The 25,319-nt window shown below is 43.6% G+C and overlaps 2 protein-coding genes across 2 annotated transcripts; one reads left to right on the top strand and one right to left on the bottom strand.

Annotated features, from left to right (window-relative positions):
* Window positions 1-11,598: 11,598 nt before the first annotated feature.
* Window positions 11,599-13,158, bottom strand: cdca5 (cell division cycle associated 5). Its single transcript, XM_070985461.1, has one exon. The coding sequence runs from the start codon at window positions 13,156-13,158 to the stop codon at window positions 12,370-12,372; it is 789 nt and encodes a 262-aa protein (XP_070841562.1). The 3' UTR covers window positions 11,599-12,369.
* A 34-nt stretch (window positions 13,159-13,192) lies between these two features.
* On the top strand, window positions 13,193-25,041 carry psmb2 (proteasome 20S subunit beta 2). The gene is made up of 6 exons (XM_070985462.1): window positions 13,193-13,520; window positions 14,065-14,187; window positions 14,355-14,425; window positions 23,373-23,535; window positions 24,009-24,058; window positions 24,821-25,041. Exons 1-6 carry the CDS (start codon window positions 13,430-13,432, stop codon window positions 24,920-24,922), a joined length of 600 nt encoding a protein of 199 aa, XP_070841563.1. The 5' UTR covers window positions 13,193-13,429; the 3' UTR covers window positions 24,923-25,041.
* Window positions 25,042-25,319: the final 278 nt, after the last annotated feature.

Genomic DNA, 25,319 nt, shown 5'->3' with positions numbered 1-25,319 from the left:
GGATGAACGGCGTGCAGAGAAAGAGACTTTTCACAACCTGCCGACCGGACACGCATTATGGTTTATCAATTCACAATAAAGCCTTTACTTACAGACTTACAGCTCATAACGGGTGCAAGAGACAGATGACTCCAAAATATTTATACCCATTTGAGACCGTGCAGGACATTCTGTCCTCGCTCTGAACACATCCCGCAGTGATCGCCGGGACTCCTGCTGCAGGCGCACTGACAAACCGCATTGCGCACACTGTCTCTGTCTTTCTCTGCAAACCTGCAAATTCATTAAGTAATGAGGGAGGGAAAAAAAAGGGGGGGGGGGGGGGGGGGGGGGGTGTCGACAGGTGTGGTTTTAGATGTGTTTATTTATTTATCTGTTTGAAATCAGTGCATAACTTCCTGAGCAGCAAAGGGCGCGCGCAGGGCTGCGGGCCTTGTGGCACCCTCGTTGTCACATGGAGCGTCATGAGGAGGACTTCACCTTCCGCGCCTCCAAACAAGAGTGAGACGATGAAATTCCCACTTCTCAACGCCTGAAAATGATTCAAATGATTTCTCTTTTATCCCGGAGAGAAAATAACTGATGCGTGGTCTTGCAGAGATTGTGTCCAGGGTTTCAAATCTAAAGCATCGCAAATCATATTCTCATGTTTTTGAGCTATTTTGATGCCATTTTTACACATCCCCAAAACAAAAACATCATCATTTATTTAACAGCAACATTTACCTCACCTCCTCAAATGTATATAGCCGAGTGATTGATTGAATTTAGGCTCTCTGATTATTAAAAACACACAGCAATGCTCCCAATAATCCAGGATAAAATCTAAAAGCATTATTGTTTATTTCCATTGTGGTCCTGGACATACAACAGAAACACACAACATGAAAACCATTCATTCCTTTTTATTCTGTATACTCACAAGTGTTCAAATCTATGTGAATATAAACAGTCACGAAACAATACATATTCCTTAGAGACAAAATAAATAAATAATGTTTATTACCCTGTCAAACAACATACAGTGGTGGAGTGGAGAAGCAGACATGTTCCAGGCTTTCTTCAAAATCTAAATCAGGCTACAAATGACTGAAAAAACATCCTCTGAAACCAAATATGCTCTCCGATGTGATTAATTTTAGGCTCCATTGTACAGCAGCAGAGTGGAGAAATGTGTTTTTACCCATCAAGCATGACAGAATGTTACAGGAGCACTAAACAAGCCTTAATGGAGGATTTGAAGGTTATTTCCTCTGCGTGGGTTGACCTCAGATTGCCTGACCTCTGACCTGCCTCAGCTGTTTTCAGACTTCTGGAACAAAAACAATCTTTCCCAAAAATTGCAGGCGGAAAACTTAAAATCCCCCATGAGAAATTCTGTTTCGTCGCACTGCATGGACACACACGCGCATCTCTGACCTCGAAGACGCACGGTTTTGTGAGGATTAAACAGCGTCCACTAGGGGGAGACACTCCATCACAGACACGCTCGGATCAGACCCGCAGCTGCTGTAGTTCCCCTCTTTTCATACCAGGGGGCAGCAGTGTGCACACAAGGGGGATCATCCAGCAGTGGTGCACCGAACGGGGACCACCTGGGTCCAGGATCGGGGTTCCCATTGGGAGGATTGTTTTTCAGTACATGTTGAATGATATAATGCAGCAGTTCCAAAGTGAGATCAGGACCAGGTTAGATATGAGCAGTCATGGGATGATTTACAGGATAGGAGAGCAGAGATGAACATATCTCTATTACACTAAACAATATATATTTTTTTAAATGTTTCTCTAATCTTTGCTTCATTATTAAAAATTCAGATGAAACAAAGAAAAAACTGTAGACTTGCAGATGCAACGACAAGGGGGTCACAAGTGGGCATGGCTTTGTTTGAAGGGTCACAAGGCAAAGCAGCAGAGGGGAACACTGATACAAGCACAGGGGTGGTTGTTTTGTAATTCTAGTTATTTGAATAGTAAGTTTTTTAAAGTTTTGATCAGTCTGCCTCCTTCTCTACAATTTTCTGGGATTATAAAGACATTTTTGACACCGAGTGACAGAAAGAAATGACAGATCACACTCAAGGTCACTGATACTGTCATTTACAGACTTTATCCAAACATCTCGCAGGGAATTTTATGTCCACGTACTGAGGGAGTTGGCCTCCGTCCTTTTCTATGCTTTTTCAGATCATTCAGATATTTTTGAGTCGAGAGAAAAAAAGAAAGAAACGACAAATCAGTGACGTCTTCTTTGCAATCTCAGGGATTACTGCATGACCATGTATTGCATGAGTTTCCTTAAGTTGCTTGAAAAGAAAGAAAGAAACGCTTTAAACATCCTGTAAGAAATTATACATCCATGTAAAATTTCATAACTTCTCTCTATATTTACTCATCTTTTACACAAAAAATCAGGAGTCCACTGTAAAATGTGGCTCCACACTGAGAAGTTAACTGAAACATCTGTGACATCTTCCTGATATTGTGCTGCTGCCCTTCTCTGAACCACTTTACGAGCAGTCTTCATCCTTAAGGTTGGAAAAACCCTCTCATCCCTCACCGCCTGACTGTATCACACACTGTATATTCTGTGCCAGCTTGCTCCAGCTCGTCATTGATGTTCACACTGAAGGAAATATTCCACATTTTAAACACATTTCCTCATAACTCGGACATATTTAGTATCTTTGAAAACTCCACTAGAATTTAAAATAGGCCTCTGTGGGTTTGAGATATATTTGGCTGCACACACTAAAAATCACTGGGTCAAAATTGATCCAACGACTCTTTACTGGGTTCACTTTATGTGAGTAGAAAACAGTCAATGGACATTTTTTTGGTGGTTTAGTGTTACTGTTGAGTCATTTACCCAGACTAAATGTATCATACGTAAACGCACATGTCATCATTTTGTTACTAATTTTTGCTCATAATATGTGCATCCTTTCAGATTTAAACGTCACATTGCCATTGTTTTGTACAACTAATGACACATTTGCACCATTTTTAAGGTAAAACTTCAGCTTTTTGTGTCTAACATTAACACAGTTGGTTATTTTGACCCTGTTTGGATAAATAACCCAACAGTAAACCAGCAGTATCATAAAGATAATACTGGGTCAAGACAAGCCATTGGCACTGGATGAAGCTTCAGACTCTTATATCATGTCCTGCTGAAAGTCCTTTCAGAATAAGATTCCTCAGGACAAAATCTGATGTCTGTGGTCTCCTATCTGGACGCCCTTGACATGAAAAAGTTCGGGAATCCCTGCCGTAGCCTGAGCTTTAGCTGCTGTGTGGAGCTTTTCGAAACACAGAAACACATATATACCCTATCACACTCCCTCTCTCTCTCCCCTTCTTCCCTCTGCCTGATGTAGTGTGACAGTGTGTTCGCCCGCAGCACTCTGCTGGCGTGGAAACAATCAGCTTTGACAGAAAGGGGGTGGTGGTGGGGAGGATGGAGGGAGGCAGAGGAGTAGGGAGGGATGAAGGCAGAGGAAGGGGTGAGGTTGGGTGGAGGGGAGGCTGCGGCCCGAGGCCTGTGTATGATGAACTGGATAGAAAGACCTGTCGTCAGAGGAGAAACAACACAACACATAGAGACAGACAGACAGACAGACAGACAGACAGACAGACAGACAGACAGACAGACAGACAGACAGACAGAGATAGATAGATAGATAGATAGATAGATAGATAGATAGATAGATAGATAGATAGATAGATAGATAGATAGATAGATAGATAGATAGATCTGGTCAAAGTTGTTTGCTCTTTTCTTTATTCCCTTTCTTTTTTGTAAGTGTCTGCGTTGTGTTGTGTTTATTTTAATACAATAATCAAACCAGCAATTTGGCTAAAACTCTCCAGAAAAAGAGACTTTGATCTCAAGAGACTTCCCCAGTTAATTTTAGTCCAAATAATAACAATGATCATAAAATGTGTTAGATATAGTTTGAAAAAAAAGGGAAAAATGGCTTATTAATTACAAATAATTAACTCCAAATAAGGAAATGCACCTGTTTAATTAAAGGTCTTATTGTGCTCAACTGCTAATCATCATTTTGCATTATTTTGCTTATTCCTGCAGAACCTGGTTATTGAATTCAAAATGACTCACACTCTCATCAGCAACACAGTCAGAAAATCTAATCGTTCCTGTCGCTCATTGGACTCTAAATCGCCTTAATTTAACTTGACCTGAAGCCTAAAATTGAAAACCGTGGACATGCTACATGTTGCACACCCTTAATTGACGAAGAAAACAAAACCAGGTCAAATCCTCCATTGAAATGTTGACTTTTTATTAACCAAAGCATCTAATAATGTGCTGAAACAACCTGTTGACTCACACAGAAAACCACACAGCACTGAGGGCCTCGCTGACCCCGGTGTTACTCACCCACTTGACTCTCTTGACTGATTCAGTTAAAGCAATCAGGTCCATTATGAGGGCCCCTCTCAAGACTCAGCATCCTGTCAGGGTTTGATTCCAGGACTTGAAGCTTGTGTGTGTGTGTGTGTGTGTGTGTGGTGCGTGAGGAGGAGGGGGAGGAGGAGGGGTGTGTGTGCTGATGGTTCAGCTGCCTCGTCTGCTATAACCAGCTAATAAATATGAAAACAGCAGGTTAAAACTTTTTTATTCGTCCTGTGCCTGAAAGGATTATACCCTTCTATAGAGTCCCGTGAAAAATCCCCCAAACCTCATAATGCCCAATGTTGTCCCATAAAACTGTGCTGGACAAAAGGCGGAGAAAGGGGGCTTTTTCACGCATAAGGGGTTTTCTCAAGAGCACATTGAGGGGAGCCCCGGCCGGGACCCGCCCATAGATTATCTGGCTGTCGGTGAAAGCACGGCTGGGAGCGGCAGGTGCGTGTGCCAGGCACGGGGGGTCACGGGGGCAGGGGGTGGGGGGGGGGCCGGCGACCATGCAGAGGGTGGTGAACTATGGAGAATGCTACGCAGCTGCCGGCAGGAATGTTTGCAGATTGTCACTTCCATTTAACTTGCTCTTTTTCTTTTCTCTCCTCCCTCCCCACCCCGACCCGGAGATGGAGCCGGTCTCCCAGGTTCCCCCCTCCCACTTCCACGCCGCGGAGATAGGGCTAAACGGCGACACCCCGTCCACAAAAGCGACAAGCGGCGCGGGTCGTCCTCGCCTCAGCGCCGTGAAATTGTGGATTAAACTGATAAGAACGATACAGATCCCACTTTTTTTTTTTTGTGAGGGAGTCTTACGGCACTAAATGAATGCCAAGTAACTGATGAGGCGAGGTTAACCCACTCCTTAACTCGTCTCCCTTCAGGCCCCCAGAGGCCCCTCTCATACAGGTTATTGGATTTCAGGTTTCAGAAGCGCAGAAATCAACATATGGTGGTCTGTGGATGAAGCTGTTTAATAATGCAGCTCGTGCTTTCATCTGCACAGAAATTAATCAAATAACACAAAGAATGCAAATTGTAAATTCACAATCTTTTGCCACGTGGCCTCTCGTGGAAGCAGCACATCTTATCTTCATTTTCAGTCCAAATAAATGTATTATTACCAGAACTCCTTGATCAGAGAAGATAGTCGTCCTACGTGTTGACCCACGTAGGCTGCGTCTCCGCCTGGTAATGGCCTCTCTGCCTTGGTACCTTGGTGCTCTAATCTCTGCCGTCCAAACCGTGTCCCCTTCCAAACTGTGGCCTGAGGCTATGTGTGGGTCCCCGACATAATCCCCCTCCAAACTCTGCAGTCCCTCTTATTCCACTGGGGTTTGGCAAAAGTGCTTCACCTCAGAGCGACACGACGCTGCTTTTTCACACCATCTTCCAGCAAAAAGGGATTAATGTCCCCGCCATTATGAATAATGAGAATGAATAACAAACAGCCGTCTGTTTATCCCACACCATCAAATAAAGGAAAGAGTGTCCCTGTGCTTTTCACTGAAGTGTGTTAATGGAGGTGACACACAACCAGCAGAATGAGATGAAATCAGTCAGTGAAGTTACCATCTGATGCTTTAAGTGTTGCCATCGAATTAATCCCTTAATTAACGTCTGAACTGAGAAATTTGGTGTTTGTGTGTAAAGAAAGCAAAATGGCTTTTTTTGGTTTTATTTACTTATTCATTTATTTATTTTTTTTGTTGTGAATTTCGGGATTTAGTGGCAGGAAGTGGTGACAGCCTGCTGTTAAAAATACACAAATGTTTTTTTCTGACGTGTTTAAATTTTAGTTTTTTTAAACACTAAAAGACTTTAATGCGTGGAAATGAAATTAACAGCAAGTACAAATGAACAGTTTAAAAAAAAATGCAAAAAAAAAACAGAAAGATTTTTGTTCTTTATCTGAAAGGGGTGCGGGGGGTCACTGGAGGACCTTGGTGTCTAAAAATCCCGGTTCCGGCCCTGTTCATGGGACACTATACATGCATGGAAAATACTAATAGAAGTTAGAAATTATGACCCGTGTGACCAAATCAGGCTCCTTACAGTGATGCTGTGTAACTTTTGAAAGAAGAAATAAATTATTCTTCCTCCTACAAATGAAACGTTGAATTCATGAGCAATAAAACACAGATTGTTCGATTCTGATACATTTAGACTTGTCAAAGGATTAACTGCTGTAACTTTACTCGGTCTGGTATGACCATTAGTATATAATGTTAGCTTTAGTCAAAGTAACTAGCATTGCTGGGTTAAGCCACTGACTTTTACACTATATAAATACATATTTTAGCTTTAGCATTTTGTAATTGCCACTGTTGCTGCTGCTCATTTCACTTTAAAATGTCTACTTTTGTAAAGCTGCCTGAACACTGAATATGTTTCCCTGTGAGAAGTTCAAGCCGCCTTTAATAAGAATTTACAAAATTCCCCTGAAGTGTCTCCTCTGTTTAATGGCCATTATATTTCTCTCTCTTTTATTTATTTATTTATTTTTTGCTTGATATTTTCCAACATTTATAGGGTCATAACTCATCAGCAGTTCACAAAATGGACAATTCATCCAGTAACAAGAGCGGCCTCGTGACAAACGACTCCTGGCAAAAAAAGTATGTCGACAGTCATGCAACACATGACCAAATCAACCTAAAAAAACAAGAAATTAAGCTGCTTTTGCTCCAAAGTGTGATAAAAATTCCCCTTCAGCATCTTGTTTTCTTCTGTATTAGTCTTCAGTTCACCTTTCCCCCTTTTTGCTCAGCTTTCACATTGGATCATTTCTCAGTTCTGCCTAAATGGTGAAAGCCACTGAGGATGAGGATTTGAAATGGGTCACGTTGCTTTTAGCAGAAGAACAAAACTGATGGTCAGCTGAGAAAATCCTGCAAAAAGTGAGCAATAAAGAGCAATGTTGGATGTGGGTGTTCATGACCTGAGCACTCTTCCTCCCATCTTTGCCTCCTCGTGGCTCTCCAGCACACACTGGATCATAAACTCTGTATCCACAGCTGCCAAAACGGACAATGCGTCTGGGAAGGAGAATATGAAAATGAAATATGAAACAGTGGTGTGATAAACTGGTAGATAATCATCTTTTCATTAAACTTTCATCCCCAGTGACTTAAATATTCAAGAGCCCAATTACAGAGCTTGTATCTCTCTCTCACTCTCATCCTCTCTCACTCTGGCTTTTCTTAACAAGAGCAGTCAGGGGTGGAGGGGAGGTGGGGGGAGAGGGAAGGGTGGGTGGCTTAAGGCCTGAGTGAGAGCATCATTATGGTGCGGTCACACGGAGGGAGAAAGAGATGACCCGCCGTCCCCCATCGAGGGCGGCGTGCAGCGGGCCTTAACGCGAGCCTGTCCAAACGGCGGGATGCGAAGAGGAGGAATGGGGATGGAAGGGCAGCAGATAGACATGTGGAGAGTGACGGATGGAGGCGCGCAGGTCTGACGGACGGAGGGATGGTGGGAGACGGAGGAAGAGGCGGAAACAGGCAGAGGAGCGCGGAGAGGAGTATAGATTTTCCGGGCAGATAGTGGAGAGATGTGTGCATCCTGATGAGTGCCACAAACAGGGCGCATGACTCTCTTGTCTGCCTGCTTTTCTGTGTGTGTGTGTGTGTGTGTGTGTGTCAGTGTATTAGCAGTCAGAGCACTGAAGCCCACGGGCGATTCCTGTGTGTGCTTGCGATAAAGGGAAAAAGGGAGGAAGTATAACGGGGGAAGCGGGGCGTGGAGGAGGGGTGAGAGGAGAGATGAGGAAGTCGGTTGAGGGGGAGGGTGGGGGTGGGTGGTGTGTGTGTGTGGGGCGGGGGGGGGGGGGGGGGGAGAGAGAGAGAGAGAGAGGGAGAGAGAGGAAAAAAAGAAGAGAGGGAGGAAAGAGCATCCAGCAGAGCAGGGAGCTTCCTCTGTGCTGTCAAAGCCTCTGGATCATGTCCCCATTGGTCTTTCTCCTCCACACACACACACACACACACACACACACACACACACACACACACACACACACACACACACACACACACGTTCCCTCACCCAATTGCTCCCTTCTCCCTCAAACCAACCCCTCTCCTCCCTCCCTCTCATGAAAAGAGTGTCTTGGCAGGGTAATTAAGAATGGCCTCTAAACACAGGAGTATGGCAGGAACGCTCCAGATGAAAGTAAATGATTAAAATAATTACAGGCTGAGAGCTGACGAGCCGGAGTGTGGGGTGGCCGCCGGACATTTGTCGGTAATTAGATAATTAATCTGAATGCAAATGATGAGCCCTAACGAAGCAGTCAAGCTGAACCAGCGACAACTGCCGTGAGTGAAATGTGAAGGGTGGAGGGTGGGGGGGAGAAAAGACAGGAAAAAAGCAGAGGAGGAGGAGGAGGAGGAGGGAGAAAAAAAAAACATATGAATATGAGTGTAAAATATCCAACCTCCCTAAAAATCAGCATGAACAGACTCAAAAGCAAAAGCCAGCGCAGGCAGAAGCAGCAGCATCGCAAATCAATAAGTGCGTCTGCAGCGACAGCTCACAAAACAGCCTCCTGCCTCTGCTTGGAAGTCCCAGCGCAGAAGCACCTTGTTAAAAATATACAAAAAGGCGAGCCACCATGTGTTGTGCTCTGCAGAGAAAATAACAATAATAATAAAAAAGAAGAAGAAGTCTCCTCTCCCAGGGAGCTGAAATGCCAAATGAAGGGTATGAACATGAAATGGCACCTGAGGAGGCAAACAGAGCAGGCTGCGCGCGCCCTAAAATGCGTGAACAAATTGTGGATTTACTCCCTTGCTGCTGCACACACACACACACACACACACACACACACACACACACACACACACACACACACACACACACACTCATTATCTCTCTGTGTGTCTCTCTCTCGCTCACAAGCATTATCGGCATGCTGCGCGTGCTCCCAGCAGATGTAAATAACCAACTTCATAGCTTATTCAGACAGGGTTTTTTTCTAGGTTGGTATAACAGGTGTAGATGTACTTGTCAGCATCCTCTGCAACACCGTGGATCTCTTGTTCAGATGTAAAGATCTTCAGGGTTTATTTTACAATAAGCACAGCCTGTGAAAGGTGTGGCAGTTTTATAAATACATACAAGAGCATCTTTACAGTGTTATGAGCAGGGATTTACTGGGTACAGATTAATAAACTTCAGCACCATCAAGGGTCTCCCAAATCTTACAATATGACAGCCGTGACTCTTTAAATGGTATCAAAAGAATAAAATCCCCAAATCTCATCTATTGATGATAAATGGAAGAATAATGCTGTTGCTGCCAGTGCTGAGGTTTATTACAGATGCCAAAACAAGCCTTTTTTTGATAGCTTACTTTGTGGAATATCGACAAAACCGTTTTTTTAATTGTTCCACAAAGGAAGCCAGACTTTAAAATGTTAAATGTTGTCTGAACGCACGTCCTACGAGAACTCTTCCTGAGTAAATTAGTCGAAATAATAACAAAACTATGACTTAAATCATCACACTGTGAAAATACTCCACTACAACACAAAGCCCTGCATCCAAAACTTTGAGTAAAAGTATGCAAGCGTAATCCACAAAATGTACTTAAGGTGTAAAAGTACTCATTGTGCAGTAAAACACTCTGTCAGTGATATCTATTGATTAATATTACTGCTGCATCAATGTTTATGTTGCATTTTACTGCTGTAGATGTTTAAGATAATTTGAGCTACTTTACAAACTGTTTCATCTACATCAATGCATCATCTTCTCTAAGATCATCATGTGTTTGTAGCGTGGCTGTCCTGTGAGAACCACGTATCTCTAAAAAGTTTCATGAGCTCACACGAACAGCCTGTTTTCAGCTGTGACAATGTTTTTTCCAGCTGATCCAGGAGACTTATTAAAGAGTGTATTCAGCTGAAGTGAGTTTTCTCAACACATGAAACAACACTTCATCCTTCAGTTGATCAGAAATGTTCAAAATCACCACATTTGGAGATACATGTTTTTTTTATAGGTGAGGAGGGATATGATAGAGTGTGATCTGAAAAGTAACTAGAGCTGTCAGACAAATGTAGTGGAGTAAAAAGTCCAACATTTGCCTCTGAGATGTAGTGGAGCAGAAGAATTAAGTAGCATAACATTAAAATACTCAAATGTGTACTTAAGTAAAAGTACTTAGTTACATTCAACCACTGTTTGTTAAGAAACTCTTCTCTTGCCATATGTTTTTGTTCTGACGGCCATATTTATTTTATGAATGAATCAAACTACCAGAGGTAGGAAGAGTAGGAAGAAGTCATTTGGCTGGATTCTGAGTCTCCTTAACTCTTTGGGAGATATTCACACAGATCTGAGTTTAGATCTGGTTCAATCTATTCGTCTCATGATTCAACGACCTCCTGTGCCCTGTATGAAAACATCTGTATTTATGTTCAATCAATTATTCAGGGTTTCCTTTGATGTGACGCTTGTCTGTACATCAGCTGCAAAATCCCCTTAAATCACATGTCATGTAAAGCCAAACTAACCCGTACAGACCAGTTTATCCGAGGCTGCACCGTCAGAGGCAGGCGGGAGGGCTGAGCACATCCCCCCTCGTTAGCGGGAATTATGCAACACATCCACTTACAGCTTTTAAGAGACTCTAGAGGACAGCGTTTTACCTGTCCACCATTCTCATTAAATCCAGACAGATCGCCCACTCACTCATTCAGTCTGCCTCAACATAATCACTGGAGACCAATGCTGTGTACAGGAATGTGCTGTTAGACAACATGTTTGGCTATCAGACACGTGCCATCCCCCAAAATCTGAGCTGTGCACGTCCGACAGTCACATTTTATAGCGCAGAATACTTTTTGACTGTTACACAAACAGGTATTGTTTCTTAAGAGGTGTTTCATGACGTAAGCTGGGACACGACTTGAGATTTTGTTTAAATATTACAACAAACACAACAAGGCCAACCTTCCGCTCTTTTTTAGGAAAATCTGTGCAAAATTTTAAATACCTCTTTGGTATGATACCTCTTTGACAGCCTTTGTTTAGTGGTTTCATTAAAATTGACATCACTAAATCAATCACAGATGCCTTTTTTTTTTTGCGCATAATTAAAGATTTTGGTAAAAACAGACACTATTGTGACTGAAAGAACCTCTAAGTCTACTGGCAAGTCTGGTGAGGTAATTAGTTGAGTATTTATTTACATTTACAAGCAAGCAAAAATATTTTCTTTTTACGTTTAAGAAAGGACAGAAGAAGCATAAAGGCAATAGTCCAAAAACACCACTGACATGCTGTCTTGGAGTCATATTCAAATGTTTATGTCAATCAAACACGAGTGCAAAATGTTGTGGAAAGGTGGTTCAAACATCTGAACTGCTGCCCACAATTCTGCTGTTTCCAGTGATTCAAATGTTATGAACAATGAAGAAAAAAAAGGAAAATGCCAATTCAATCTAGCCAATTTCATCCTGATAGAAAATAATCCCTTTACAGCGACTAATGAGTTTATGAACGGCAGCTTCCACATGTAATTATAATGCATCTTAAACTGTCAGACTTTCCTTCCAGGCGTCATGAGCACAATGACCAGTTTATGACGATGAAGTCAAGAGAAACAGTCAAAGCCAGCTGAAAAACAATCCGGCTGGACCTTTACGAACAGCTAATGAACACGTAAAACAGAATCTGTGTAAATGCTTCCATAATTGGTCATTTTGAAGACCAAACAATCCTCACCAAATAATGTCATTAAGAACATTTCATGTCATTAAGAACATTTCAATGAACAACAAAATTTCTGAAACTCTGAAGAATCAGAATGTACAATATAAAAAGCTGGACGTCTACAAAAACTTCAATGAGGCGCACAGATAAGTGTCAGCGTTTTTCAGCATGTCAGTGATGAAAATAACATATCAGAGATCTCTCCAGTCTTTCAGTCGCAGTGTTTACTCCACGACCAACTCAAACACCTCCGCTTCCTCAAACTCTGCGTTCATCTTGGCAGCCATCGCGTCCAGCTCTGTGGGGTCTATCTGCTGGACCTTCAGCCTCCTCCTCTTCTCCTTCACTACAGCCACTCCGGGAATGTTTGTGTCCGGCTCGGGGAAGGCTGCACCACAGTCATCCGCCTCGAGCAAAGACGTGAATGAGTTCAGGCCAGACAATGATCCGGAAACCTCCAGACCTGTCCTGGGCTGACCGACCCTCCGGACCACCTCGGGGGTTTTCAGCTTCTCAAAGCCGAACATGGTATCTCGAGAGTCGGGGCTGTTGAGGGATTTGTCGCTGAGTCTGCTGTAGGACCGGCGCACTTTCTGGGACCACACCGCGTCCGCCTTATCCGCGGCGGGCTGCTGGGGATGAGAATGGGGCGGCGGTGAAGAGGGGAGGATCGGTGACGGCATAGCGGCCTTCTTTTTCTTGGCCGAGGAAGAGCCTCCACGGCCCGGAACAGGACCTGGCGTGGAGACCTTTGGCTTCTTCTGTTGGCAGCTTTCTGGCCCCGACCGTCTCGGCGTGTTCTCCTTGTTGTGCTCCGACGGGGCGACGGTTTTTCTGGGTGCTATTTTCCTCACAGTGATGGAGCGTTTCACAGCAACAGAGGCCAGCGCCATTTTGTTGTCGGTTTTAGCGTTAGCCTGAGGAGAAGAGCTCAACCGCGCTGAACGTCTCCGCTGCGAACCGTTAAGATTATTCGACTCCACCATTATTTGTTCAGGCTTCCCCTCGTTCATACCGACGTTGCACGGGTGAAATAAGCGATTCCCCTTGGATTAACTTCACAGTCGACGCAGCAGTATCACAACACGACCGGCACGACAACAGCAGTCCGTTCAAATTGCCCGCCCGAGTCGCGTAGTAATGACAGAAGAGCTGTTTCCGGTGACGACAACAGCCTGCGCCGACTATCGCAAACTTTTGCTGTGTAATCTGCACAGGCGAGGAAGATACGTCTGCTATTTCAGATTATTGTAAAAATCTTTCAGCCGATACCTGTCATACAGAATGGAATATTTAATTGGGATACAGGGACCCGATTTCGTCCTGGTCGCCGCGGATAATGTTGCAGCCAGCAGCATCATTCAGATGAAACATGGTATGACAACGCGTTAGCTTAGCTTTAGCCATTGAGCCGGTTGATTCAATGTTAGCGAATTTACACCCGTGAAAAGACTTGTTTAGTTGTCAACATTGAAGTCAGATTGTGATATTGATCAGTTTTGCTTAAAGTTTTTACTTCTTTATATCAATATGTAACTTGTACTCTCATTTTAACGTAACCACCCTGACTGTAACTAGCTGCTAGCAATGCTAAACACAGATAGCATTCTTTAGGTTAAAGTAGCTTAGTGGATAAGTCTTTCTCAGTCTATTTTGCCCCGTTTGGGTATTTTTAGGTCCATAACCTTTCACAGTGTGTACAGAATAATTGCCTCGTACTGCTATAAGTTAGTCAAATCCATTGTACGTTTTTGAAAATCAAACTGAAGTTGGCAAGGTTAGCTAAAGATGACCAAGCAGGCTTCTGACAGTGAAAGTGAAAGTAATAGTTGAATTAACCGTGCTCGTTCTGGTAGTCTATACCTTTATTTATTCATGCACACAAACATAATAAAGAAACTCTGTTGTGTGTTTTTCAGACTATGACAAGATGTTCAAACTGAGTGAGAAGATTTTGCTGCTGTGTGTCGGAGAAGCTGGAGACACAGTACAGTTTGCAGAGTACATCCAGAAGAACGTCCAGCTCTACAAAATGAGAAACGGTAAGGACGTCTGAGGTGATGACTCTGGGCTAAAACCTCCCGTTATTCTCCTCACAAGTCTCCAGTTTCATTCCAGATTGTTTAATCTTCGACAATAATGTCACATTGAAAGGCAAACAGTTTTTGGTAAAGCTTTGTTGACATGTTTTTGCCTCTGATTTCATTAGGTTATGAACTCAGTCCAGCAGCAGCAGCAAACTTCACACGAAAGAACCTCGCGGAATACCTTCGAAGCAGGGTAACTATCATGATACACACTAAATACTCACCCCGTGCAGTCTATAACAGCATGTGGATGTTATCAACATTAACTGGCCTGTTAAACCATACGATCTCTCAGCTGTGTGTAGTTTTATTCAGAGAAACATCCTTGAGTGTCTCCTCTAACTGAGTGGCAGAGCAGCTTTGTGGCCACAGTGAAGACTATTAACGGTTTACACATCAAAACTGTCAGTAATTCTGTTAAATGAAGTTGGGATATAACGGCTCAGACTGTGAGTTGACATTCACACCAGCGTCCCACGGCAGGACAGACTGAAAACGCTCCAGGCCAAAGCGTCCAGCTTGCAGTTAATTGTTAATGTTCACACAAACTGCACAGATTTAGCTGATTTGCTTTGTGAGGTTCATACCCGACTCTGATATGATCCAGTTTGACTTATCAAATAAACACTGGCTTTAAAAAAGTCCAAACAACCGAGCTTGCAAAGCCAAAGCATAAAAAGACCGCATAACAGAGTGGAGAATTTTATGTATTTATTTTGGCTTGTGTCACTTGACGCATCCGGTAGAAATTTGTTTCCTTGTTTTATTTGTGTGTTTGTTGGAGATAATTTGTCCCTGTCGGCGCTGGCCTTTACTAAATGTTATGGTCTTTTACTCTCAGCCCATTAAACAGCCATCAGCCTCCCATAAAGTAGTGATAGTAGCCATTACTCTGTGGGAACTATTTTGTCATGCCCTGGGAAGATTGTGCCTGTTTTAGTGAACAGTTTGATGAGAGATGTGACGATAATCAGAACCAATAACTGTTTGAGTTCAGGGCCACGCTTTGTTGTTTGAGTCTCACCATTACATAAAGATATGTCTTTTTGTGGGTGAGCTTTCTGAGGTTTGTGGCACTCTCTGCCCTCACACCAGATATCCAAAAAGTTGTCGCACAAAGTTTTTGCTGGAGGAAATAAGCTCTTTGGTGAACAGCCTGTTGATATGCGCACAGTATTTATTTAACAAGATAATCTCCACGAATCAACACACATGTTCTTTAACAGTACATTTAGGTACCCTTAAGAAGCCGCTTAAAATGCTCAGTTTCCATGAATCAAAAGGGTTTTCAAGGTGGAGAGAGAGAGCAGTTATAATTACACATGGAAACTTCTAAATAACTAACACATTTAATTGAAAGTGACATTAATGCAGGAAGACAAACTGAGCATATCCGGCAAAGCACTGTAGCACATTTTGCTTCAGCACACTTTCCTGTACTACGCTGTGAGATGTAATTGTGTGAAGTTGAAGTTGTCTTTGAAAGTACGATGACACGCCGTTAGTCACAGAAAAGAGGCTGAACAGCCTTGTGGTGTCTCCGCAGATTCAACTTGCACAGGCGCACCGTCTGCTGCGCTTTGTGTTGCCATCCTTTACGCTTCTAGTTTATTTTTTTTTTACTGGTGTGCTTAATCAAACTTTTCAAACCCACTGTTAAGACTTTCAAAACCAGTATCTTTTTACATTTCCTCAGTAGCTAATTAATCCCCTGTACCAGTGGTCACCCTCTGAATTAAGCATATTCATTGTGGAGTAATGAGTGAACATACCTATAAATATTTTAATTTCTATTTTAACTTAATTACATTCCTCTGTTAGCATTTGCAATCTCATTTTGCTGTAGGGAATAAATGATAGAATCACAAATTAATTCCCATAAGTTAAGGTAATACTCACTTCAAATGGCAGGGACGGTCGCCATATGTGGTGGTTTTACTCATCCGTAAAAATGTTTTAATTTCTGCTTGAAATGATTCGTTTTGCCTTGAACACTTAAATGCAACAGATGCCTTGCTTGTCGCGATGACGTGACTCTGCTGTGTAGGAGTAGTGCTCTGAAGTTCAGGTGGGAATTAAGTCTCGTGTTTGTGTCGTTATCATCTTGAGACATCTCAGCTGAACCAGTAGATGCATTTTGACAGAGCCAGGTACATTTGTCAGCTTGTTGTGAGTGATGACGGAGGTTTCTCCCCTTGAGACGTCATGACAACACCTGAGCCTGCAGTGCTGCCCCCCCTCCCCGCCCCAGCTGCACAGTCACTCTGGGTGTATTATCAAAATAAGATGAATTTGACCTTCAATACCAAAACTTGGCCAAACAAAATTCCACACAAAGGTGCATTTTCTTCCCCTCATCACTTCCATAAGCTTGGGTTTACGAGCAGGCACGTTAAGCAGCTAATTTATCTGTCTGCGTTTTTGTGAGTGGACTTGTTTATTTATGTGGAACACGTCTTGAAGAGTGCAGTGCTTTTTGAAATTATTCTGTGTGTCCTTGAGGCCTTGCAGACACCTCAGAGCCCCACAGAAGCAAAATCGACTCTTATACCAGAGAGCAGAGAGGAAGGCAGCAACTAGATTTAGGTTCTTTTATGCTGTGTACTAAAACCAATTTTGAGACATGCTCTTTGAATTAAGTAATTGCTTGCATATTTTGTTACAACCCTGATTCCAAAAAGCTGGGACACTGTGTAAAATGTACAGAAAAACAAAATGCAGTCATTTGCAAGTTAAGTGTGTTTACTGTCACCGGTTAAATGAAGTGTCCCTGAGCTCATGTAGTAATATCCTTCATGCAATCATGTGTTCACAAAGCGGTGAACCTCGCTTTTGAACGGCTGAGCCTTTCCAGGATGCTCCTTTCATACCTAATAATGATCACCTGTCACCAATGAGCCTGATTACCTGTGGAAGGTTCTAAACAGGTGTTTTTGGAGCATTCCATTACTTTCCCAGTCTTTAGTTGCTCCTGATCCAAATAGTTTGAAATGTGCTGCTGCATCAAACTCAGAATAAGCGTATATTTACAAAAATCAATGAAGCTGATGAGGTCAAACATTAAATTTATTGTCTTTGTGCTGTTTTCAGTTCAGTGTATGTCAAAGAGGATTAGTAAGTTATCACATTCTGCTTTGTTGGAATCTGTGTTGTAGTTGTAAGAAGACTTTCTCTCCACTTTCATGTTGATTGACGAAGTTTTTAAGGTCAGCGTAGGTTCAGGCGCGCCCCATTTGCAAGTCTGATTGAATGTACCAATCATTATGTATCTGATATTTTCACAAGGGCTTTGCAATGTGTACAACATAGAAAACCCCCTGTGCTTAGAGGAAAAAACCCCAAATCTCTTAAACAAAAGTGTGGCAAACTGCTCGTTGCATCAGTGTTAAAGAACTCCAGCTGATTAAAATATAATGATCCAAAGTGACAATCGTCTTGGTTCAAAATGGGAACACATTAAAGAATCTGAGCACCGCGTACCACCAGTCATTTTATATATTAATCAACTGTTTGGTCCAGAAAATATCCAATGATTTTACATCTCATGTCACAGTAGGCCTGGAACAGCAGCAGACCTCCACATGTAAGAAGCCCGAACAAGATCATGTTTGACATTTGTGCTTAAAAGTGACCAGTCAGCCATTCATGTTCTCTTGATTGACAGAGCAGTTCACTGACCGGTTGTTTCAGCCCCAGTATGTGACACCAGTCTTAACTTGCAGTTCGCAGTGGCATGTGTGTTTTCAGACGCTTCTCGTGGCACCGCGTTGTGCCTCCTCCACTAATTTGTTAAGAGCAGTGCAGCCGCTGCCTGTCACAATAGCAGAAGGGTGAAAATAATTACAAAAAACAATTAGTGTGGCAGAGAAGGGAATGTGGGACACATCGAACGGGGGATAGGGGTAGAGCTGGAGCAGCAGGAGGAGGAGGACGAGGAGGGGGAGGAGGAGGAGGAGGAGAGGGGGTCCCAAGGGGAAACAACCAGGCCCAGTAGACAACACTGCACAGACTGGAGTGTGAGAACGAGTAGGAGTCAACATACACACAAATACAATATGCATGCACACAGAGGGACCTATAGGATCAGGATCGTTTTATTCTGTCAAGGTTGTGCGTGTTGTGGAGGATAACATTTATATTCATGTCTTGCCATAAGCTGCGAGTGTATCGTTATTTTTGTGCCTCACGGTGATGAATTTGGTTTTATGAGTGCAGGATTTACTAATGCTGCGTCCTCAGGAGTGCTCAGAAACTGAAGCAATAGCAGTTTCTCCTCTGCATCCCACACCTTCCTCAAGCTATGCTCTCCTCACATTCATCAACCTCCAGAGTACATGGACATTTGCAAATTATGTTGTATAAACAGGTTTTTTTTTATGATGTTTTTTCCCCCAGAACCATCTTGAGTATGTAGAATATGTAATTTGTGTTGTCCATTTGAATGTGAGACAGAGAGAAATCGTCTGCTCGAGTCTTGAATGGTTTGATATCAACTCGAAGTAACACTTTTGAACAAATATGCCGGAGAGTTTGCAGGAGATCGACGAGCCTGACCTGTTTTTCTGCCTAATTCTTCTCTTTGAAGAAGCATCTGAAGCGTGAGGGTTACTTAAACCGTGTAGTACAATTAAACTGTCGCGTCTTTAAGGCTGCACTTACCGGTGAATTACGTTCACCATCAATCAATCTATATTAATAGATTCATTGTTTGGTTTAGGAAGTGTCAGAAAAAAAAAGATGCTCAGCAAAATTTCACAGAGCCCAAGGTGTCTTCTTTGAAGAGCTTATTTTATCCGACCAAAGACCCAAAACCCCAAAGATATTCAATTAACAGTGATTAACGAAAAACGGAGGGAGGCTGAAGATCCTCACATTTCAGAGTTTCACTGTGGAGTTTTTGTCTTTAAAATTGACTGAAGCGATTAATAAAATTGTTGGGAGATTAATTTTCTATCAGTTAATTTGACTGATCACTTCCTATGTAATGTTAATTAGAGCATAAACGTATTTTTCTGCACTTTCGACTCGTTCCATCAACACTTCTGCTGCCATTTAAAGGAAAATGAACTCTTCAGTGATCTAATGTGGTGCAGTTCACTTTTCAGAAACAAAACACTTCCAAAAAACACAAAACATGCACAGCGTAGATCAACTTTCAGACCACGAGCTGCTTTCTCAGACAGACGTTAAGCCTGTTTGTTGACTAAAACAAAATTTTATGTTGAATCGTTGAAAAGCGCCCGTGGTCCAAGACGATGCTCGGCTCTCGTCTGGGGAACTGGCTGCATATGTTGGAATTTATTTTAATTAATCTGATTAAATCATCGCAGATTAAAGTTTAACCCAGACAGAAAGGAAAGATAATGATCTGCTTTTGTACATCAAAAGCAGATCATTTGCTTTTTCTACCATCCTTAAATCATCTTCTGAACCCTCCTCCCCCCCAAAAAAAATCATCATGTGAACCCACTGGCATGTCCAAACCCCAAGGTTAAAAACCACTGGCTGATAAATTAATCAGTGGTATATTGTTAATTCTGATGGCCTTATTCCTGCAGGATAAATTACAGATGAGTCCTTTAGTCTGAAAGATGTCATACCCCAGTGGCTGCAGACCTCCGGGAGGTGTAGTTAGCTAAAGTCAGCCGAGCATGTCAGCGCAGAGGAAGCGAAACCCGGCTCACATACGACTGTGCGCTTACCAGCCTGCCGTCCACAAAAACAACTCCACTAACCTCTGGAGTACTGCATTCACTCAAGCTTTAGAGAGGAGACAAAGAAAAAAAAAACCTAGCGGTAAGCATAATCACCTGAGGCCTCGACTCTGCTGCATGCATATCAGTAATGATACACACGAAATTCACCACAAAGCAAAACAACAACTGCAAAGTTTTAGGGGCATACAAACTCAGCAGCTGCTCTGCCTCTATTTGCTTAAGTTTCCTGTCTGATGTAGTTTAATATTTGCCAAAAAAAAAGTGTATAAATGCAGATTGAATTGATATTGAATTGACAGGTAGAGCGGTGTGCTAGTGGAAAAAGTTCAGCAGGATTGGTTGGCGTAGGAGGCGGAGACACGAGGTGAAATTGATACAGCAAAACTCAGGGGAGGCAGATGGTTTATAAATATCACATTTGATTTTTTTGGGGGGAGATTATGTAGAAGCCTAAAAGCCTTACAGTCATCAGCATAGAGGTGGTTTGCTCTGCAGCGCGCTGAAGAAGTCGAATTCGTCAATCTGTAAAGTTTGAGCTGTTCGTTTTCAGATGAGGCCGCAGCAACAGTTAGCCTCCGTGCTGCGGTGGTCTACAGCCGGCCCCATGTGGGGTTGTAAGATATTTTTTAACGCGGGCACACAATGGGCACAAATAATTACTGGCGCCATATTGCACACGGCTCCCCAGCTCCTGCACAGATGAACAATTAATACAGCAGATTGAGGAGAAATGCCAATAAAGGGAACATGCCCCGGGGCAGGGTGCAAAAATAGGGGGAGGGAGGGAGGAAAGAGAGGAAGGAGGGAGTGCTGGAACGTGGAGGAGCAGAGTTTGGGGACGAGTTTGTGATGATTTTGAGCGGCCTGACCTTAATTTATGTCACAACCGAAGCTGCTTTTGCTCTGAATCCTACACTGCTGGATGTCTTACAGGAAGCAATGCGGCATTTTGGGAAATTTGTTAGGACTGAGCCGGCTGTCATGTCTGTACACTGCACGTGACGGGTTAGGAGCCGCTTAGCTTAGCTTCACAATGCCTCTGCCAGCACCTCTAAAGCTCAGATTGGTACCAGAGCTGCAACGTTTAATTGATTAAACATTTGATGGATTACGAGACATCTGATTTGATAGAAACGTATAAGACACATATGGTAGCTAACCGTTCCCTCTGTTTCCAGTCTTTGTGCTAAGATAAGCTAAGCTAAGTGGCTGATGGCCTCGGCTACCATTTAACCGCACAGACATGACGGCTGTGTTGATCTCCTTGTCTAACTCTTGGGAAGGACACAAATATAAGGACATTTTCCAACATGTGAAACTGTTCCTTCAGAAGCAAGTGCAGCAGGTTTGCCTCTGCTGAAGGCGGCGGTGGCAGCGCACAGGTGAAGCTTTTGTTTCGCAGCGCAACGGTCGCCTTGTTTGGCTGAGAGCGAGAGCCACATTGGGGGGGGGGGGGGGTAAAACATATGTGTATTGTTTGCATGTGAACCTGGGTGTGAGTTCAGGTGGCTGGGTTAACAAGGCGCCTGGTTCCCGCTGAGGTGACATGGGAAACGAAGGTTATTTTGATGCCAAGTCCATATTATTGTTACATTGTAACCAGTGAGACAGGTGTCTGGTGGGTGGGGGTGACGCCACTGGGGCGTTCACAGACTCACGGAGGAGTTAAAGCATACACACACACACTCACACACACACACACACACACAATAAGATATTCATCCTGAGATTCACGCCCGTTGTGTACAGTCACAAACACACTTTCTCTAGTGTGTGTGTGTGTGTGTGTGTGCGTGCGCGTGCGTGCGTGCGTGCGTGCGTGCGTGCGTGCGTGCGTGCGTGCGTACGTGCGTGCGTGCGTACGTGCGTGCATTCAGAACCATCGTTAACACAGACTAAAGCCGACTCCACAGGGAGCATAACGATCATAATTGCCCTTGTGGCAAATGTAGCGCTAACACACAAGTCACAGAACTAAGCAGGTCGGCCGAGACATAAATTGAAATGAGAGGGCAGGTGTGCAGATCGCAGCTCGCCCGCCGTCATATGAATCACATTTGCCTCACTGCACAACAGAGAATGCAATATTATATTTTTCTTGTTGCGTTTTAATCAAAACCGCTGCACTGCTTCTACCTCCGTCAAGAATTTAGGCCATAAGTTGTTTTGAAATCCCCCAAAATTGTCTGGCTTTAAAGGGATTTTTTTGAAATGGGGGAACAGTGGCTCGCAACAACGAGGAGAGAAAATTAGTGTTTTGGAGGAAGAGAAGGGAGAAGAGGCTGGGAGCGTAAAAGATGTAATTTAAAAAGAGAGAACGGGGGGAGGAAGGGGCAAGAGAAACGACTTTAGAAGTTTTTAATGAGCCCTGGCGCTACTCCAGGGCACAGGGTGAAGGCGGCGGAGAGGGGAGGAGGGTGGGAGTTAAAGAAGAAGGGATGATGAGGGAGGGCGGGCGGGCGCAATGGAGGGGGCAACAGGGGTGCTGACTCCTAGCAGATGTCACACTGCCATAGACACCCTGATCTCCCCCCTACACGCACACACACACACACACACACACTCTCACACACTTACCTCGTCCGTTCTGTGACGCCCTTTCACCTTTCCTCGCCCTCCACCGCTCTCCAGCGACCCCTCCCCGTGCTCTCACCCCTCTGTTTATGCTGCGTTAATGTCGCCGCTATGTGCCGTCAAACTGGATTATACAGCTCGGGAAAGTTATGACAACAACAAAGATTTTATCTTTCTTGCTTTACTCCTGCACTCACGGTAATCCAGCAGGAATGTGTGTGATTGGTCGACGCAGCGCCTCGAGTCCGTACGACCCTGCGTCGTTTGCAGCTGTAAGGCTGAATTGTCGCTCTGTACATTCACTCAGAAGTTAGAAGGTGTAGACATTGTCTGATGGTGTTAAATGTGCTACATGATGCGCTGATGGCTGTTCAGAATACAATGGTGTTCATATATGTGGCTTCGTCAGTAACACATACCCACCAGGTGATGGTACACGTCTCTGAAAAAGGCGTTTAGCTGGACATGTTCACGCCCATGTTGACCGATACCAGTGCAGGGTGCAGTGACGACATGAAAGCATTGCATGTAATGAGCAGTGCCTTGAAAAAAGAGCAAATATTGTCATTTTAAGAAAAAGGAGGCCGCTGCTTTATTTTGGGTTACGTCTAATACCGGCCAGATATCAGCATGTGAGTCGACTGTCTTTCCAGTTTCTGCCTAAACATGTTTTCAAGTGGTTTCATTTCAGCTCCTGAGTCTCTTTGTGAACCAAAACATGGGATTATAAACCCAATTCTGTCCAGGAGTAGCATTGAATTTGATCAGCGTGCATCCCAGACTGGCACCTTGTAAAAACCTGTCTTGTGGATGTAAATATTAATCCTCCTCTCTCTCCTCTGTATCCAGACTCCATATCATGTGAACCTGTTGCTAGCGGGCTACGATGACACAGACGGCCCTGGTCTCTACTACATGGACTACCTGTCTTCCCTGGCCAAGGCCCCCTTCGCTGCCCACGGCTACGGAGCCTTCCTCACTCTCTCCATTCTTGACCGGCACTACAGACCAGGTCAGTGCAGAGAAATGCCTCATGCATGTGTTTTTCTCTTTATTGTTCCCGTGAGGCTGACTGCGAAGACGAGAGACGAATAAAGAATGTGATTCGAGTTTGGAGAGCGTGCAGTGCAGAGGTTATGGAGTTGATTCACACTTTATTCATGGTACAGACTCATGGCGGCAGGAGGGGTCTTGTTAAGTAGAATTATTTTACCTGATGGGAAGTGATTACAGTAGGAACAAGACAACAACTTGTGTGTTAACTCTGCTGTGATTCGTCGTGAAAATATCGCTGATGAATCCAACAAGGTCGCATCAAGTGTCATTTTTCTCATTATTCTTCCTCACAAGGCGTCCACATGAGGCCTTTCTCCCCAACACCACACTGCAACTTCATTTCTCTGTTCATACAAGATGTCTTTTGTCTTAATTTCATGCTAAAATATGTCTCCACCGTCCTCATTTTCTCACGTTTTTTTGTCGTAGATCTGACCCGAGATGAGGCCGTGGATCTGCTGAAGAAGTGCATTGAGGAAGTGAGTTCAACAAGTTCAACAGTAGCCTAACATTTTTCCGTTTACTGTAACGGAGGACGATTCAGTCTAATTTGGCCAATTGGGATTTACTCTCATTCCTGGGAATCCACGTCAAAAGCGAGACGTGAGCAGCGCTGTTTGAGCGTTCAGTCCACTCTGACTCCGACCTGCAGGAGCTGAGAGGACAGCTGCAGGTCAAACTGTCTTCACCCGACTGACCGACAGCAGAAATTTACTGAGCAAAAACAGTTAATTCCTGTATTTTTCCAACAGGACAAAATCAACATGGCTTCATTTATTGACTCATTGATGTTACGGGATTCTGCCTACAGTGAAACCGGCACGCTCACACTGGGAGCTTTGATCAGTCATTACAGATAATGTTAATAAGTTCACAACATATAAACAGCGGGAGGTTTGTGTGATTTAAACAGCTGTCTGAGGAGATTATGCTTCACTAAGCACGCCAGAGAGAAAACACACAGACCCTGAGCGTAAATAAACGCAGGGTGTCTGGGAGTCATTGTGGATTGATATATTTGATAAAAGAGAAGCAGATCTGTGACGGGCGTCAGAAACACGTCTGAAAACGTTTCTCTGCGGTTTGGCCTTTAGCCTTAATAGTCAGTATCCCACTTTTTTTTATCACTCTGCTTCTTTGTTTTCCTGTTAGTGTTTTCCTTGATTCCGCATCCATTCTGCTTACTTGCGCCTTCATCTTAACATCTCTTCCTCTGTCTTGTCTCCCTCTCCCTCCTCCAGCTGAACAAGCGCTTCATCCTGAACCTTCCTTCCTTCAGCGTCCGTTTGATTGACAAGGAGGGCATCCATGACCTGGAGAAGCTCACCTCTGGCGCCAAGTGACCGCTCACTGCTTAACTACCAACCCTCACACCCTCGTTTCACTCTGTTTTTTTTTTTTTTGTACCGTTGACCTCCTTGCTCTTTCTGTTCCAATAAAAAGTGACACACAGTTGAGATACAAGCTCTTTGTCCCTGTGGTGCTTTCTCGTTGCTCTCTAGTCTACTCATCTGCACATAGAAAGAGAACAGCCTTCTGGCAGTGTACTTTTGCACTTGTACTCAGTGACTGTGAGTGTGGGTAATGTACACTCGCTCATGGTCGTACACGTGTAGTAAAACACGCATGCACATACGATGTCAAAAAAAAAGGAAAAGTAGTTTTCTCGTAGCACTTTGTTACATTTCCCTGAATGACCAAACTGCATGGAAATATTGGTAGTGTTTACCGTAAAGTTAA

This window comes from Chaetodon trifascialis, chromosome 17, assembly GCF_039877785.1.
Source record: "Chaetodon trifascialis isolate fChaTrf1 chromosome 17, fChaTrf1.hap1, whole genome shotgun sequence".
Classification (NCBI taxonomy): domain Eukaryota; kingdom Metazoa; phylum Chordata; class Actinopteri; order Chaetodontiformes; family Chaetodontidae; genus Chaetodon; species Chaetodon trifascialis.
This window is presented reverse-complemented; position numbering and strand designations above follow the sequence as displayed.